Source organism: Delphinus delphis, chromosome 14 (assembly GCF_949987515.2).
Source record: "Delphinus delphis chromosome 14, mDelDel1.2, whole genome shotgun sequence".
NCBI lineage: Eukaryota > Metazoa > Chordata > Mammalia > Artiodactyla > Delphinidae > Delphinus > Delphinus delphis.
In genome coordinates this window covers 57,010,323-57,028,937 of record NC_082696.1, presented here as the reverse complement: position 1 = coordinate 57,028,937, position 18,615 = coordinate 57,010,323, and the positions used below count along the sequence as shown (strand labels likewise).

Sequence of the window (18,615 nt, the reverse complement as noted above, 5' to 3'; positions counted from 1 at the left end):
TGCTTGGATGAAAGTTCAGAAATAAAATTCATCTTAGATCAGCCCTGTGATCTTCAAATCATTAAAAACTGCTTCCAATATAACTGGAATCAAAGGGTACAATCATTCAAGTTGATTATACTTGCTTTCAGTGGACGAGCATGGCATCTATGGGATTTATTTAACAAGTGCAAATAAAATCAAGAACAGACAAATAATAAACTTAATAAGTAAGGAAACATGGGTTTGGGGATTCAAAGAACTTTTAATTAGAAGGAGGTGCTCTAATTCTTCTTAACCAAACGTGGATTGATTTACAGTCTATTATGTTCTCTAGGAAGTCTCCATAAGGAACTGCTTAATATTAGAGACACAGTATTACCCGTGAAAATTCAATCAAGTGCATTTAAAAAAATATTCTCTGAATTGCAGGCCAGTTGAAGAGTAACAATAAAAATTTAAGCATCTATTCAGATGTGGCTGTCAGGGCCCAAAGCTTGACCTTGGGTGGGACTAGACTCAACATCTGACTAGCACCCCAAGATCTTTCTCAAATTGGCATGCAAAAGACTTGGGAAAGCAACTCATGCAGCTCAATATCAAAAAAACAAAACACCCAATCCAAAAATGGGCAGAAGACCTAAATAGACATTTCTCCAAAGAAGATATGCAGATTGCCAACAAACACATGAAAGAATGCTCAACATCGTTAATCATTAGAGAAACGCAAATCAAAACTACAATGAGATATCATCTCACACTGGTCAGAATGGCCATCATCAAAAAATCTAGAAACAATAAATGCTGGAGAGCGTGTGGAGAAAAGGGAACACTCTTGCACTGTTGGTGGGAATGTAAATTGATACAGCCACTGTGGAGAACAGTATGGAGGTTCATTAATAAACTAAAAATAGAACTACCATATGACCCAGCAATCCCAATACTGGGCATATACCCTGAGAAAACCATAATTCAAAAAGAGTCATGTACCAAAATGTTCATTGCAGCTCTATTTACAATAGCCAGGACATGGAAGCAACCTAAGTGTCCATCAACAGATGAATGGATAAAGAAGATGTGGCACATGTATACAATGGAATATTACTCAGCCATAAAAAGGAAGGAAACTGAGTTATTTGTAGTGAGGTGGATGGACCTAGAGACTGTCATACAGAGTGAACTAAGTCAGAAAGAGAAAAACAAATACCATATGCTAACACATATATGAAATCTAAAAAAAAAAAAAAAAGGTCAGAACAACCTAGGGGCAAGACGGGAATAAAGATGCAGACCTACTAGAGAAGGGACTTGAGGATATGGGGAGGGGGAAGGGTAAGCTGGGACAAAGGGAGAGAGTGGCATGGACATATATACACTACCAAATGTAAAATAGCTAGCTAGTTGGAAGCAGCCCCATAGCACAGGGCGATCAGCTCGGTGCTTTGTGACCACCTAGAGGTGTGGGATAGGGAGGGTGGGAGGGAGATGCAAGAGGGAAAAGATATGGGGATATATGTATATGTATAACTGATTCACTTTGTTATAAAGCAGAAACTGACACACCATTGTAAAGCAATTATACTCTAATAAAGATGTTAAAAAAAAGGGGGAAGAGGTTCAGGAAGAGGGGGGTGAGTGGGGGAGACATTCTGCAATGTATAAAGATAATAAGTGTTGATGCTTTACTTTTTACCAAAATATATATATTCCACCAAAAAAAAAAAAAAAAGACTTGGGAAGAAAGTGCAAAGAAGAATCTTTGAAATCTCATTTAAAGTCCTCAAATTTGAAGAACTTTTTCAGAAATAGGATGGAATGCTCCACAAGAAAAAGTGAAAGAACTGAGCTTGAAACTGTGGAAATAACTCTTTCCAGAAGTCTCTGTCGCCATCCTCCATTACCAAAACAACAGGCTTTCGGGACAAGCTGGAATCAGCTACCATTCTGAGCATTTTTGAGGATCTTAAAATACTATAATTAGAACTCATTAAATTCAAATATTTTATCTTCTTGTGTCTCTTAGATTTAGAAATTAGATTCTGAAAGCAGAGAAAGAAAGCTAATCTAGAGGCTCAATATATATCTTTGAAGCCAAGTTCTATTTTGGTAATACTCCGTTGAAAGATTTAAAACTTAATTCAGGTTTTTCTTTGTAAGAAGCTAGTTCATGAAATAATGTTTGCCTACTCATTTGGAATTATTTCTGAAAGAGAGAAGTTATCAGTTCATATTCTTTAAATGTATGGAGTTCCTGTTTGGGGATCCTTTCACTGTGAATAGTTAGCAGCAGTGATGGAGGAAAGAAAGGGGTCTGGTGAGAGAAGGGAGAACTAAAACTTCAGGCTAAAAAGGTTTTATGATAATTTGAAGTTTTAAAATACCTGTAATACCCAAGATCCACTGCTATATAAAAATATTCTGTAGTCATCGTCATAATAAAGCTACCAATTAGCTTAAGTATACCTCTCCTCTGTCGACAGGTGACATGAGGACCAGGCAAGTACTTGCTCTTGGTGAGTCTGAGAGTAGATGCCACCTCCAGAAGAGGAGGTGTCAACTGAAGTAGGTGTGTGGTATTTTAGAATCCATGCGTGTCTCTGTGTTCAAACAGTCATTCCGCAAGGATTTATCAAGCAGCTACCATGTGCCAGGCTATGTTGTAGGTCTTGGTTATGTAGCCCTGAACACAAGTGAGAAAAAACCCTTCCTGAAGCTTAATCAGGAAGCTTAGTTAGGAGAGACTAATAATGAACAAGTGTATATATATATTTTCTGGCTGCGCTTTGCGGCTCACGGGATCTCAGTTCCCTGGCCCATGGATCGAACCTGGGCCATGGCAGTGAAAATGCCGAGTCCTAACTATTGGACTGCTAGTGAATTCCCATAAATGAATATTTTTATAGTGGTGATAAGAACAATGGAGAAAATACAGGAAAGGGGGATGGGGGGATAGGTGAGCTTGGGTGGGTTGACATTTAAACTAAGATGGCTAGACCTGTGGGCGTCTGGAGAAAAAGCCAGGCTGATGGAGAAGCACGAGCCGAGGGCCATGGGATGTTCACCAAGCAGCACGGTGACCACTGTGGCTGGCGGGAAAACGGGAGTCAAGGATGACTCCAAGGTCTTTCCTCTGAGCAACTGGAGGAAATTGTGAAGTGTGTGTTTGGGAAGTATGTGTAGTTTTCTAAGGCTACTGGATTACTTCACTAGAAGGGAACGTCAAAATCCAAGGGAGAGACTCAATCTTGTTGGTATTTATTACCTGTTCCCCACCACAGGCATGGTTGCATACCCTTCCATCTCCACTGGTTCTTTGTTTTAATCTCAGAATTCCTTCTCATCTTCTCTGGTGCCTTCCCAAGGAATTCCACTGCATTCACTTAAAATTTGCAGTTCTTACCCTGTAATTCAAGGTAAGAGTTTACATACCTTTCCATCCTTCTTGTCTGTTTGTTCAGTCCCTTTCATGTCTCTGAAAATGCAGACCAATTGGACACACTGGGTTATCTCAGAACCTTTGTTAATGCTGTTCTACCCGAAAGGCTCTTCTTTCATCTCTGATCATCTTCATAACCATCTTCAAAACTCAGCCTAAATGTCCCTTCATGATTTTTCCAAATATTTCATTGCTGCAATGACTTCCTTTTGTTATAGTTATCTACATCTTCTTTTCATCACCAGGCCACCTTGTCTAAGAGGAAGGACATGTTTCTGATTTGTGTGGATATCAGAGTACTCCACATCATACCTAGAATGAATATCTGACGGGGACTTCCATTATTTGGAGTTGATAAAATCCAGGGGACTATGAAATGGAATATGGAATTAAAAATGAAATACGGAATTGATCTGTGTTGGCACATGCCCTATATTACAGTGCACACTTAACACTAAAATTCTGGTCAGGTAATGAGTGAGGATAACATCGTAGACAAACAGCATTGGTTACTCATCGGAATAAGATGAACTTTTCCATCCAAGCACATCTTGCCTTACGAGTGTCTTCTGCAGCTTATTGTGAACTAATCACTTTCAATTTTAAAATTAATTTTAATTAGTCATGCTTTTTCTCTCAACGGATATAACAGAAATTCTTTCTTATTGCTTCTATGTCCTCTGCTGCATGTCCAGTGAAGTAGATCTCTCCCACCTCCCCAAAGTTGCCTGCTTTCTTTAAAAAAAAAAAAAAGAACGACGCTGATGAACATGAAGGCCATGAGTTGTTTCTCTTCAGGTTCCTGTATGGACTGGTAATTGTTTGTCTATATATCATCTTCATTTTCTTTTAATTTCACTCTAACAGTGCTTAGGTATGAATTGCAATTAGGAGATAAACTGCCAAGGGAAAGGCAGAAAGACCTCTTTATATGAAGTAAACTTCTGAGACTATAGCCCTTTGGACACCTCATGCCCACTGCACTCGGTGCGTTCACATTAGTTATTTAGATTTAATTTTGGGAAGTGAACGCCTGGTTCTCCCCATCCTACTTTTATTCCTCCTTCTCCCACCTTTTTCTTTGGTATGGAAAAGGAGGTACACACAAGCAATATGTTCCAGTTTCAGAAAAAGTTTTAAATTCCAGTACTTGCGGTGGTTACATTGGAAAGTCTTTTGAAATAATTGATCACAGGACCAGGAATAACTGAAATTTCTTTGCCAAGAACAGAATTTCATTTCACTAGAAAATGTATGTTATATGGATATGGAATCCAACAACGTTTTATTTGGAAAAAAAGTATTTTTCAAGATGGAAATTGTTTGGACATAGGGAAATTTCCTGTATCACAGGTGAAAACCTACCTGTAGGGGCTGAAAATTTTCTAGGTTTGCCTCAGGCCCACCCTGAAGAGCACAGAGACAAAGACTTGTACTATGTGGCCTGTATGAGTTAGACTATACTTCTCTCCTTGTGTAAGTAAGTATTAGGAGAATGGAAGTGAAGTCTGGACAGAGAAGGAAAAGAAAAAAAGAACAGAAGAGTAAGAGGGGCTATAATGGAAAGGAGGCAGAGGGAATAAGTGAGTCAGGCTGTGTTGAAGTGGCACTCTAAATATTTTATTTCTACCAGTTACAGTATCTACATTTTCTAAGATCAGTATATTCTGTTTTCTTTTAAATCATCATTGGGCTCTGTAATGTAATTTTACATCATATATTATTAACATTTGTGACAATAAGAAATTCTTGAAATTACTTCCATATGTGATCAAAGTATAAATTTTGTGAACAAAATACAGTGTGTCACTGTACAGATTTATCTTATATATTTTATGCTGCAGGGTTAGAAATCTGGTATAACAAATCTTAACACTGTCACGCCCCTGTGCAGTTAGTTTTCCTTAAAAAAAGAGAAGCCGATGTTCTTGTAAACAGTACACTGTGAAAAGTAAGATTTGATAATTCCTAGGTATCATCTCAATATACACAAATTGAAAGATTCTCCTACGGGCGTAGTCATTTTACACATCAAGAGACCCATGGAGACAACGTTATAAAAGGCAACATTTGTTAAAAGGCCCCCGCAGCTGACTCTGCATTGCTCGAGTCAGAGCCGCAGCCACCGCCAGTTTCCGCAGTGCCTTGAGGTTGGAAGTTGATTCCTCCAAGGCAAACGTCAAGTAATTCGACTTTGTCCAGATGACTGAACAGTCAGGCTTCTCAACCACTTCTTTCAAATGGATTGTTCGGGTCGGGTTACTTCACTTTGAGGTCCGTCAGGGCATCGGAGATCTCGTCGGCCTGTGCGGAAACACTGGCCGGCGTGACGTGGAGGTGGATGTCGTACTGCTGGTCCAGGCCAAGGTAGCAGTCGCTCATGAAATACAGTGTGTAGATATATCTAGAATATGAAAAAGGAACGAAAAGGTAAAACTACCGTTCTCATCACCGTTGCGGTTAATTCTTTCGGAACTCTGGTGGGGTAAGACTCTGCTTACCTTCCAGGTACTTCAGGAGTATAAAAAGAGATGGAGACAACATGATGATTTCGGACATATCCCACTCTTTTCAGAGCGATAAGTTCTCTCTTATCCACTTCTCCTAATATCAAAAACCATCCTTCATCTTTTGATTTGGGAAATCGAGGGGTGACTGCATGGCTGTCTTGCTTTCCCTGTAAACCAGGAAAAAAAAAGGAAAGATAAAGCATTACTAATGGCTAGATTTTCTATACCACTTGGCTGTGCTTAAAAGGCCACGCTGTCTTTCTTGGAGGCCATAAATCTAAGTATCTGGGATGTGTTTAGTTTTCAGGTTTGGTGTGTTTGATATGCTATCATCTACCTTTTTTCAAGATTCTCGAAGCACACTCTAGCCACACTACTTCGTGGCTCCATGAGAACAGAAAGCCCTCGAATCTTTCTCACACCATTCTTAGAAATGAAATTAATTCCCACTTGCAGATGAACAAACTGAGATACAAACATATCAACCAAGTCTTCCAAAATCTTATTTGCAAGAAATTGATACTGGGGGAAAAAAGTCAATCCAGGCTAGACTCTGGATCTTAGGATAATAAGCACTCTGTCACATAAACATCTTCCCCATCACCCAAGAATAAAGCTCACATGAAAAAGCACATATTCTAATACGGTGATATTAAAAAGTCCTTTCTCTGAGGAATGGGAAATTGTAAGCCAAACAATTTATAAAATATATTAATCACCATCATACAAGATTAACTATCACCATAATGACAACACTTGACGTCTTTATTTTAGATTGATTTTTTACAAAATCCAAGATTATTCTAGAGATTCCTTAAGACAACGATTTATGGTGTAAAATGTACTAATAATGACATGCTCTTAATCAGACTTCACTCAATATTCCAGAGAGAGTTGTTTCATTTAAGGCATTTTAAAAAGAGAGGTCAGAGAGCAATGTATTTTTACAGCACTTAGAAACAAAATTTTAGAGTTTCTCTAGCACAGTTAAAGCTAATGTTTAAGTACTAATACTATAGTAAAAAAAAAAAAACCCTTATACTACAATATTGTCAGAAATGTTTGCAAAGGTCTCAAAATAAAGTTCTCTCTAATTAGCGCTCTCAACGTACCTTAGATACACCTCAGTACACTGTTTATCCAGGCACTATGATAAGCTGCTTGAGCAGCTCTTTGTTGAGACTGTGAGCCCCCTGAGGCTGGGGTACATTGTTTAGCTATTTGTGACAGGCCTCGCTTCTGTCAGCGTGTCTGCACATGGTAGGTGCAAAGAGAACAGGGACTTGAATCGGAGAACTCTGTGCTCCCAGCCTGCTCTCATATTTTCTGACTCTAGGACCTTGGCAAATTCCTATACTCCCCAAGTTCCATTATTCTGTAAAATGGGGAATTTTACGCCTCACACGGCAGCTATAAAAAAAAAAATCTTAGTTTTCTTTCTCATGATTTTATCGGTATGATTACTACTGCCTTTTCTTTTGTAAGTTGGGATATACTGTCATCTAAAAATGCTCATATTAAAGCCTCTGAAATGCCAGAGGCCAATCAGTTCATACTTACACTGACTGATTTTTAGAATTAGAAATCTAATGAGATGGGACTTAAAGGCACAGTATTGAAAAGGTATTGTACCAACAGAAAGTTACTGACCATTTCGTGTGTGAAAACAGAGGGGACAGTATTAATGAACTACAACCTCACTCCTGAGGGCTAGTTCTAGATATGGGAAAGCCCCTGACTCCACTGAGCTAACGAAAAGGCAAATTCTTATTTCGATTATTATGGGCTAAAAAACAATCTGCCCACATGCTGTGTACTAATATTCTTAGAGGGCCCAATAATTATTTTTGGTGTCACAGGCAACAGAAAAGAACACAGTAATTTAAAATAAAAATACCGCACATTTTTGGCCTGTACGAACGTCGACAAAGTTCCCTCATATGCATTCTAATGAAGGAAGCAGACAGATGTGGCAAGTGAGCCACGGGAAAGTCTAGCTAGCGTCTTCTTCATTTGGGGTGCTGGGCAGAAGTCTAGATTTTGAGATCCCTTCAGAGTCCTGAGTTTCTGGTGTAGGCGGCCTGGTGTAGGGCCAAAGAATCTGCACTCTTAAAGGTACTCCAGAAAATTCTGCTGAGCCTGCAGACCATACTTTGAGACCAGGACTCTAGGCATTATATTATTATGTCACGTGGGTATTCTGGGGTTGAAAAATGGCACATGAGGAGAACTGACTAACTGCAGAAGACTGACTCTTGCTGCTTAAGGCCAGTTGAGGAAGCGGGATTGGTGAAGGGCACGGACGCATTAGTAATATAAAAGACATGTGTGCTGGTGCGTGCTGGGATCTGGTGTGAAGCATTTGAGAATGGAAACCAAACACTATACCTTGTGGAACCCAAGGCTGACTCTCTGCAAGCTGACTTGAAGCACATACTCCTGATCAGCATGCAATCTGACCCATCTGTTGTCGTTGCGTTTGTCAGAAGTCACGGTTGTGATAGAGAGCTCATCGTGTCCTTCCGCTGAGTCATCCCACCAGCCTTTAACACTTAAGCCAACATCTATCACAGGCAAATGAGATAAGAAACTCCATGCCTGAATAAAAAAAGAGAAGATAAGGAGTGGTTAATGCAAAATGTAGTGAGCAACTAAGAAATAGTGAGCTTTTTAAAAAATCAACCTCTTTGTATTGAGATTAATTCTGGATTCAATGCAGTTGTAAGAAATAAAGCAGAGAGATCCTGTGCACCATTTCCCCAGTTTCCCCCAAGGGTAGCATTTTTCAAAACTAAAGTACAATATTAATACCAGTGATACAAGCCACAGCTCTTGTTCAGATTTCCTAGTTTTTCTTGTACTCATTTATTTGTGTGTAAAAATAGTGTGCTTTTAATCTTTGTGAAGTCCCTTTAAAAACACCTAAAGAAGTATTAATCATTACCTAAACTTGTGACCCCTTTCTTGTAAATCCCTTCTGGACATTGAGTGACTACTGACTACACTAAAAAATAAGTTTTAAAATAACTGTTGTTGAACTGGTTAGTTTTAGAGAAGCATTTAGTATAGCATTTATGTGACTTCTAAGGCAGAGAGCATTACTTGGGGATATAAAAGCAACTTGAAAAATGTTGTGATGCAATTGTTGATGTCAGTCAGTGTCATTCATTGATCATTTATTGTACAAAATGGGTTTTTCTTTTGCTCATAGTGCAAATTATTCTGAAAGGAAAACATTTCTATATGTTTGTATATATATCATAAGGAACCCTCTAAGTCTAGGGTTCTTTCTAGAAAGAAATATTTTATTTTGGCATTATCATATTGAGAATACCAATTTAAATGACACATATTAAAGGGGTAGAAAATATTTTACCAATTTTATTCCTGCTCTTTTAATTGAAAATATTTGTGAGAAATCAAAATGCAGATGGTAAGTGCTTATCAGTTTTTTTTTTTGTTTGTTTGTTTCTTTTCTTTTTGCAGTACCCGTGTGGCCTCTCCCGCTGCGGAGCACAGGCTCCAGACGCGCAGGCTCAGCGGCCATGGCTCACGAGCCCAGCTGCTCCGCGGCATGGGGGATCTTCCCAGACCGGGGCACGAACCCGTGTCCCCTGCATCGGCAGGCGGAATCTCAACCACTGCTCCACCAGGGAAGCCCAGTTTTTCTAAAATTTATTTTCTTTATTTTTTTGGCTGCGTCGGGTCTTAGTTGTGGCACATAGGATCTTCGCTGACGCATGCGGCTTCTCTCTAGTTGTGGCTTGCGAGTTTTCTCTCTCTCTCTTATTGAGGCACGTGAGCTCAGTAGCTGTGGTGTGTGGGCTTAGTTGCCCTGGGGCAGGTGGGATCCTAGTTCCCCGACCAGGGATCCCCTCCATTGGAAGGTGGATTCTTTACCACTGGACCACCGGGGAAGACCCTATCATTGTTGAATGAATGAATAAATGAATGAATTCCTAAGTCTATGGAAAAGATGTACAAAAATAAACCTTATGTCCTCAGATAACTAATTGTCATCTTTTTCTAACATTTATAAATATGTGGCAAATATCACTATCAGTCAAGGAAACTTCTCTATATATTGGCTGTTTTATCTGTTGTTACCTTCTAAGTTAGTTTTTAAAAGCACATGAATACTTTAATTTTGGTTTTCCTTGTACTTCTTTAATATATACTACAGGTTTCCTGATAGGCTTTGATTTCCTGTTTGCTAAGACTTTATTGCTGTTGAGTATACCACCTAATTGAAATGAAGAAGCCCTGATGAATCAAACTATCCCTTAGGAATTCAAAAAATGTAAATCCAATGCAAATTTTCAATTCAACTCCAATCCTATAACTTGTCTTGTGAATCTGAAATTACGTTTGGAATAGATCTTGAAATAGTCAAGCCACAGAATGGTCTACCCTGTGCTTCAAGGTACAAATGATGGCTTATCCCTTGCTAGAACCAACAGTCACCGAGTCTAGAAGCTGTACCCACTGGATGTTCTCTTAAGACTGGCCAGAGTGAAGACACAAATACACCATTTCTGTAAAGCATTTAACTTCGTGAGACAACACAGGTAACATTTACCACGTGAAGCAAGACTTCATATGTTTCTTCACTTGTACCTTTAAATGAGTTACCAATATAATATTTTAAGTATTAGCAACTCGTTGGAATTTTATTTCACAAAGCTCCCCAAAGTCAGATCTGACTTTTATATATTTGTAATCTTTTGCAGCACTTGGTATTATTATTTTCAATCTTCAATGTATATACATGTATTTGTTGTATGTGTATATATTTGTACATATATATATACACACACAAACATACATACATACACACACACTCACATATGCGTATATAAAACATGAGCTGTTTTTAAAGAAATTGCTAAGACATTTCAACACCAGCCAAACATATTTATCTGAGGATTAATCTTCATCTATTGAATCAGGCAAGAGCACTGCCATGCATACAATTATTTAATTAGCAGCCAAATCCTCTGCCAGTCAGCAGCCGTTGCAGGCATACTGATGGGGTGGAAGATGCAAATCTCACAGTAGTACTGCTTTTTCTCATTACTACTGCAATTAGCACTTAAATTGATGCTTTAAACATACTAATTTCTGGAATAATTCAGGATTTGTATGTTACCTGGGATCGCCTCACTGCAGCGCTGACACCAGATTGCTCTGCAAATTGAAGCACTTTTGAGCCAAATAACCATCATCATATCAGACTGAGCCAATTTGCATTTGGTTTTAAAGATAACAGAATGGCAATTTATGCAAATAAATTAAGTAAGTTTACTTCTGAGTTCTCCCTGAACTAATTACAACAATGTTCTAATTTTTTATCACATCTAAAACTTGGCTTGAAATCACTGTACGTTATGTTAGAAATCTGTTGTTGCTAATAGAAGCCTTGTTTTCATTTTAAATATATTGTTTTTATTCATAATTTTGATGATAATTTAGTTAGAAAGGTAGGCCCTTATTATGAATATTTAAGTAGCTTTTGGTGCCAATTTTGGGTTCAACAGAAATTGAACAATCAGATTTTGATGCCTGTAATACTTTTTCCAAGTCCTGCTCGAAAATAAGTTCCACTGGAAAAAAAAAATGGCATGGTTTAGAAGTTTCTTTATTTTAGTATCTGCATTTGCAAGTCAATATGTTAATTATGTTATAAATCCTGAACATTAACTTTGACATGTTTAGGGTGAAATTGCTTAAGACTTAAAAGTCTATATATGCCAAATATTTCTGGCATTGTTCGTTCATGTTTTTGATCTTTCCAAAGAGAGTTTGGAGCAATGACCTATGTTGTCTTTCACAACGTAGATTCAGATTTAAATCTAAATTATAGGGTATACAAATAAGGAGTTTCTTTGAAGGACTACTTTAGAATCTAGAAACAATAAAGTGATTAAAATGGGGCGGGGGCATAAAAGAGTAATTGAGGGAACTTCACGAAAATATACCCAAGCATAAAAACAAAACAAAACCCACTCTGAAGAAGGGATTAGAAGGGCTCTTGAGCAATGCAGCCTAGTGATGGGCGAGTCATAGTAGGCCTTTCTCAGCCGGCTTAACAGCATTATACTGAAACAACCTTCTAATAACGCAGACGCTACTTCTAATTATTGTTACTGTCATTATTTAATACCGTCTGTTGAGCTCTTATTCTGTACCAGGAACTACATAGAGCAGTTTACATAATAACATCCTGCTTGATCTTACCCAAAACTTCATGAGACGGGTATAATGTTTTCACGTTCATAATCAGGGTTAGTAAATGGCGGGTGGAACTTAAACTCAGGAGAGTCTGACTCTGAAAGCAGCACTCTAAGTTAGAAAACTCTTGGTACAACTTCCCAGAGTGAGGGAGCATCGACACATGGAAGTGATGGCCTTACCTGCTTCATTTTTGGGGCTGGTAGCTCTTTTTCTATCATGGAGCAGAATCCATGCTCCTTCCCTCCACAGGCGTGGATCAGTTCAGGGAGGCACTCGATGGAGCCAGCGTGCCCGGCACGTGGACCCTTTATACCTGGGCTCCATTTCCTGAGAAAGAATAACGCCAACCAAATGATTCTTTCATAGCACAAATGAGACTTTCTGACAATGATGATTTATATGATTAGAACAGTTTAGAAATTAAAGTTACTACAAAGCTTTTTAATTTGTTTAACATCTTTATTGGAGTATAATTGCTTTACAATGGTGTATTAGTTTCTGCTGTATAACAAAGTGAATCAGCTATATGTATACCTACATCCCCATATCCCCTCCCTCTTGCGTCTCCCTTCCACCCTCCCTATCCCACCCCTCTAGGTGGTCACAAAGCACCGAGCTGATCTCCCTGTGCTATGCGGCTGCTTCCCACTAGCTAGCTATTTTACATTTGGTAGTGTATATATGTCCATGCCAAGGCCACTGTTGTTAAGCTTCAGTGAGACAGCATTCTCATCAATCCAAGGCAGTCTGGCTATCACGACATAAAATGTGTAAATCATATGTGAGCTCAGTAGATAATTAGGGTTGACAGACGGTGATTTCTATAGGAAGGCACTAAAGTGTGATAATGCTTCCATGTGGATAAAGTACGGAACTGGCAGAGCCCTGACATGTTTTTTTTTTTTTTGTGGTACGCGGGCCTCTCAATGTTGTGGCCTCTCCCGTTGCGGAGCACAGGCTCCGGACGCGCAGGCTCAGCGGCCATGGCTCACGGGCCCAGCTGCTCCACGGCGTGTGGGATCTTGCCGGACCCGGGCATGAACCCGTGTCCCCTGCATCGGAAGGCGGACTCTCAACCACTGCGTCACCAGGGAAGCCCCCTGACATGTTTTTAATGGATGCAGGCAAATGTCTCTAATATAAGTACTTGAATAAAGTTTTCATTGTAAGTTGTTGAGATCATACAATTAAAAGTGCATTTTGGGAATGTTTGAGATCTATAGCATAAATAGTGCTGGATCACCAGGAATGGAATCTACCTAAATCTATTTCCTGTTTATATAGCAAGATGAACAATATCACTGAAATTAGACAAATACAGCACTTTTCTGGGTAACAGTAAAGAATTGGATCAAATCTCCTAGGCCCCAACCAGCTTCCCTAACAGACCCATGTGCTGTCGGGTTAGTACCCTCACGTGTCTCCTTTTCTGCTGAAATCCAACTCCTGTAAGTTTTAGTACCATATGGGAAGGGTTCCTGAAACTGAGCTGCAGACACATGAGGTATCTGCTCTTCCCCCCAGGCCACCTGCTGCTGGTGTGCCCCCCACCCCCTCTGAATGTGCCTTTTAGTTACCAGGGACATCCTGTGGTGGGGACTCAAGCACCATGGAAACACCTGCCCTGGAATCCAGTATACTTCAGTCAAATGGAGGGCCTTCCCTGAGGAGACCCCCCCATGTGTGCCTGAGGTTCTGCTTGGCGTATGTCTCCAGATGCCTCAAAGGGCTGCCACTCCTTGTCCAGCTGATGAGAGGGAGAGGGTGCATGATGGCAAGCACAGCCAGACAGTTTTGCTTGTTTACATGACTGTGAACCAATATTTTGGCTGCAAACTATCTCTCAACTGGTGTGAAAGAAACATTTGCATTTGAACACTGCCCACCTTGCCTGTAATATGTATTGTTGTTTCCTTTGCTAAAATATATGTAGCCATGTACATAGGACCTAAGAATTGAAAAATTTTATCAGGAATATAAACTCCTCTTTTAAACGCAGGTTATATCTTGAGCTGCTAGTATATATAACTGCTCAGTTTTGGACATTTTGCAGATGCACAGTTTACTTTTGACAACAGATTTCTGATCCCTCAAATCTATTCTGCAATAAAAGAAACTGGTAATTTATTTTGCTCTAGGTCACAAAGCACTTTAATAACATCTTTAAAAATGAAGGCTGATATTGTAAAGGAATAAACACAGTTAAAATGAAAATGTATTCGATGTTGCAAATGGAAAACAACTTAATAGAAGGTTAAAATGAACTGTGGTTCAGCTTGGGACCAATGGCCAAATTCCAAGTGGGAACGCTATGTCGCTAGGCCATGTCTCCCTCTGGGAAACATGGGCATTTTCACTGTAAAGAATCAGTATTCTAGGCACCACATGAAATTCAAGTGACCATACATGTAAAGGAAATAATTTTTTGAAATAATAAAATCCTATTACATCGAAAATTAAAATACTTACCTGAAAATGTGAAGATGGTGGTTTTCTATGTGTGGTATCGTAAGAAGAGAAGAGTCTTTCAACCACCGCCCCTGGATCACCATCTGCACCAGGTTGGTGATGTTCAGGACAGTCACCAGCCAGCCCTGGTGTGCAGCCACGTCCAGCATTGCCTGAACAGGGAGAATGCATGTTATATCATGGCACCTGCCCCCTCAGTGGGGGGTCTGATGATGATAGCCTTAACAAAAAAACAAAAAAAAACACCCCAAGCATTATACCTCTAAATTACTATTAATTAAAAAAGAAACCAAAAAGTAAACTACAGTTGGAGTGGAGGGAACACACTGAACCTCTCACAGCATTTTTTGAACATTACTTTGTACAAAGCGCCAAATATTTAACTTTTTTAGGTCAGCAAAGATAAGCAGATAATATTGGCACCTAGTAATAAAACAAAGAGAAAAACTCAGTGTACCTCGAGAGCAAGTACCTCTATAATCCACTGTATCAAGAGCACTAGTTGCCGCGTTTAAAGCATAAATCTCAGGTAGTCTTTTCCAAATTTAAAAGCAATAATGGCAAGGTGATAGGAAGTCTTCTTGCCAAAAATGAATTTTCCCCAGACAGCAGGCTAAAGGCAGAGCCCTGGTTTTCAATGAAAATTCTATACCACACACTAAAAGCGGGAAGGACCAGTGGTACACGTGGAAGGATGAGAAGCTATTCATATTAGTCTATACATTTAATCCAATGTTTTATGGACAAACAAACGGCTGCATTTGCTTAAGGCAAAACTAAACAGTGAAATCTTATTTAAACAATGGAGAAGTTTACACAGGCAAAGCTAGTTCAATTAAATTAGATTCTGGTGAATGCTGACTTAAAGACACATAAGTTAATATCATGATCTGAGGCAGCTACGTTATACAGTTTTAGGAGTGTACTCTCTTGTTTTGGGAAATGAAGAGATGAGGGTAAGAGAAATCAGATGTACTTCGTAAATGCCTAAAATGATACTTTACTGTTTCACTGATGGTAAAATATTTATAAAATGTTGTACAAAATCTATTAGTACATTTTTAGAAATGGTTCTTAAAGGTCTATTATGTTAGTAAAATTGATTTGCCATACTACTTAGTACTAGTGAATCAGACATATTTTCCTTCTAAGTTTTGAATTTCCTACTTAGAGTTCTCTAATTTACGAAAAGTAAAATAGTTTAAAAAACATTTGGCTAAACCAATCTGTGGTCTTTTTACACACATTACAGGGAGATGGATCCACGTCTCTGGATGCCATGGTGAGCGTGACGGAATGGTCAAATTGGTCTTTAGCACCCATGAGCCTACTAATTGTACATCGTAAAGCCTAATGGCTGGTATGATAGGTATACTTATATGTATGTATACGTGTATGTGTGCATATGAAAGTGTTTACATGTACAAAGGTATATGTTTATAAATCTAGGGAAAGCCCACTTCTGTTCTTCCTATGTCTCTGCACAACTGATTTAAACACTTTGTCTTTGAAGTATATGAGACAAGCTGGTCATGAGGAACACTACTCAGACGAAAATAAATGTATTAGCTCACAAGTCACAACTCGCGAACTCCGTAAGGGAAGAGAAATGAGTAATTATACCTCATGAGTAATGCAGTATCATGATGATGTCAGAAGTTGTAATGTGGAGTAACTATGGTGATTTTACTTGTGATTTTTACATTACAACTTGACTGGAAATAAATTCCAGACCACAAGCTCACATACTAGAAGAGCTGGATGGACGGACCATATGTTTTTAACTTTGAAGTTTTCATGATGAAGTTGAAAGATTTCATAAAATTTATGAGAGTTCCCCACAATCCTTCTTTGTATGATCCAGATGTGAAACGTAAAAAATCATGCAAAGTGATTGCTTACATGAAGTAAATGAAAAGGCTGTATTATGAATTGAAAACTATTATTTATTTATCTTGTTTTAATTTCAAGAAAAGGCAGGTAGGGAGACCAGGAATCCAGGATGAGACAAGGTTGTGACGACCCAAATGTGCTGGACAAAATGCTGCCACACGGCTGTGCCCAACCACTCCCTTGTGGGTCCTGTTTTCTCTGCTCCCTCCTGCCACTGCCGTAGCACAGACCCTCATCAACTCTCACCTGCAATATTATAAATATCCCTTTATCCTCATTCTCATCTAATTTTTCTTCAATCCATATTTTATATTGTTACCACAGTACATTTTTACAGAGGCAAAACTGATCACGTCATTCCTCTGCTTAAATTTCTTCAATAGCTCCACGCCGTGTAGAGGACAAAAGTTAACGCTTCTCTGCAGGCTCTCTTTTTATAAATCCTGCTCCCTCTACCATGTCTACCTGGGAAATTCCTAGTCATCCTTCAAGTTGAGCTCAAATGTTACTTCTTCCTGTGAAGGCTCCTTGATGGACTGTAGGCACTTCTTTTCCTACGCATCTGCTAATCTTGACACAGGCCACCACTATCCTATTGTGAACCTTTGTTTACACATGTGCCCATTAAATATAGACTCCTTGATGGCAAGGTTCTGGAAGTAGTCTTTGGAACTGTAGCCCTAGCACAGAGCACTCAAGAAATATTCAACTTATTAAAGAATATTGGTAAACATCCAATTACAATAATTATAACAAAGATTCTACCTAAGTTACTGCACACCTGCCAAAGGCAGCACAGCGCAGGAAAACATTACAAGCTTTGATGTCAAACATAGGTTTCAACCCTGATTTTGTCCCACTTACTATGCGTGAATTTTGGGAAATCACTTAACCCTATGACCGCTAGATTGCTCACTGATAGAAGGGTGTTATATGTCCATATAGGGGTGTGATGAGCGTAAAATGAGATGATGTATGATGTAAGATATCTACTATACGGCCTGGAACAGTATAGATCTGTTAGGCCTCAATATTAGATCTCAGTAAACAGGTACCTGTTTTAACGTTCCTCTATGATGAGATGAAAAGAACACCCTAAAACAACTCATTCTTTCTCAGAGGGACTTCCTTTGGACCTTTGGGGGTTAATTTCCACACTGAGTAGTAGAGGGATTCGAGGAGCAGGGCATGTAAGGTGGGGAGCAAATGCATGGAATGGGCAGAACTGTTCATCAGCAGAGGTGAGCAACTGCAAGAAAGTCAGGGGACACATAAGGCCAAAGACAGACCTTGCAGCCCAGGCCAAACTGGAGGACATGGGCCTCGTTCTCAGTTTGAGTGGACAAGTCCGTGTCACCATGCAGGTAGGTACCTGAAGGGGCTAAGGCTAAGGGATGGTCCAGGTAAATGGGTTTGAGGGTCTGGCAGGTCACCCTGACATACCTCTGCATGACTGAGCTTAGGAAAAGGACACCTATGTCTCACTATCTTTTACAGCAGTCTTCCTGGTAGATGAGAACTAACAGGTGGGACAGTATGGTACTGGCACAAAAACAGACACACAGATCAATGGAATAGGATAGAGAACCCAGAAATAAACCCACGAATTTATGGTCAATTTATCTACGACAAAGGGGGGAAGAATATACAATGCAGAAAAGACAGTCTCTTCAATAAATGGTGCTGGGAAAACTGGACAGCAACATGTAAAAGAATGAAATTTGAACATTCTCTAACACCATATACAAAAATAAACTCAAAATGTATTAAAGACCTAAATGTAAGAGCGGATACTATAAAACTCCTAGAAAAAAACACTGGCAGAACACTTTGACATAAATTGCAGCAATATTTTTTTGGATCCACCTCCTAAAGGAAATAAAAGCAAAAATAAGCAAACGGGAGCTAATTAAACTTAAAAGCTTTTGCACAGCAAAGGAAACCACTGACAAAACGAAAAGACAAGCTACTGAATGGGAGGAGATATTTGGAAATGATGTGACCCATAAGGGGTTAATATCCAACATACAGAAACAGCTCATACAACTCATCATCAAAAAAAGAAACAACCAATTAAAAAATGGTCAGAAGAAC

The 18,615-nt window shown here is 39.2% G+C and overlaps 1 protein-coding gene across 3 annotated transcripts in view; it reads right to left on the bottom strand.

The window, feature by feature from the left end:
- Nucleotides 1–4,637: 4,637 nt before the first annotated feature.
- Nucleotides 4,638–18,615, bottom strand: part of ASCC3 (activating signal cointegrator 1 complex subunit 3) — a 334,404-nt gene continuing 320,426 nt past the window's right edge. For 2 of the 3 annotated variants that reach the window (XM_060030178.1, XM_060030179.1), the window contains exons 38-42: nucleotides 14,629–14,780; nucleotides 12,339–12,486; nucleotides 8,314–8,523; nucleotides 5,917–6,092; nucleotides 4,639–5,819 (exon numbers count right to left, since the gene is read on the bottom strand). In XM_060030178.1, the coding sequence (XP_059886161.1) occupies nucleotides 5,675–5,819; nucleotides 5,917–6,092; nucleotides 8,314–8,523; nucleotides 12,339–12,486; nucleotides 14,629–14,780 (831 nt within the window). In that variant the 3' untranslated portion in view covers nucleotides 4,639–5,674. Of the gene's footprint in view, nucleotides 5,820–5,916; nucleotides 6,093–8,313; nucleotides 8,524–12,338; nucleotides 12,487–14,628; nucleotides 14,781–18,615 lie in introns of all 3 variants that reach the window. The other variant, XM_060030180.2, reaches the window with a different exon arrangement.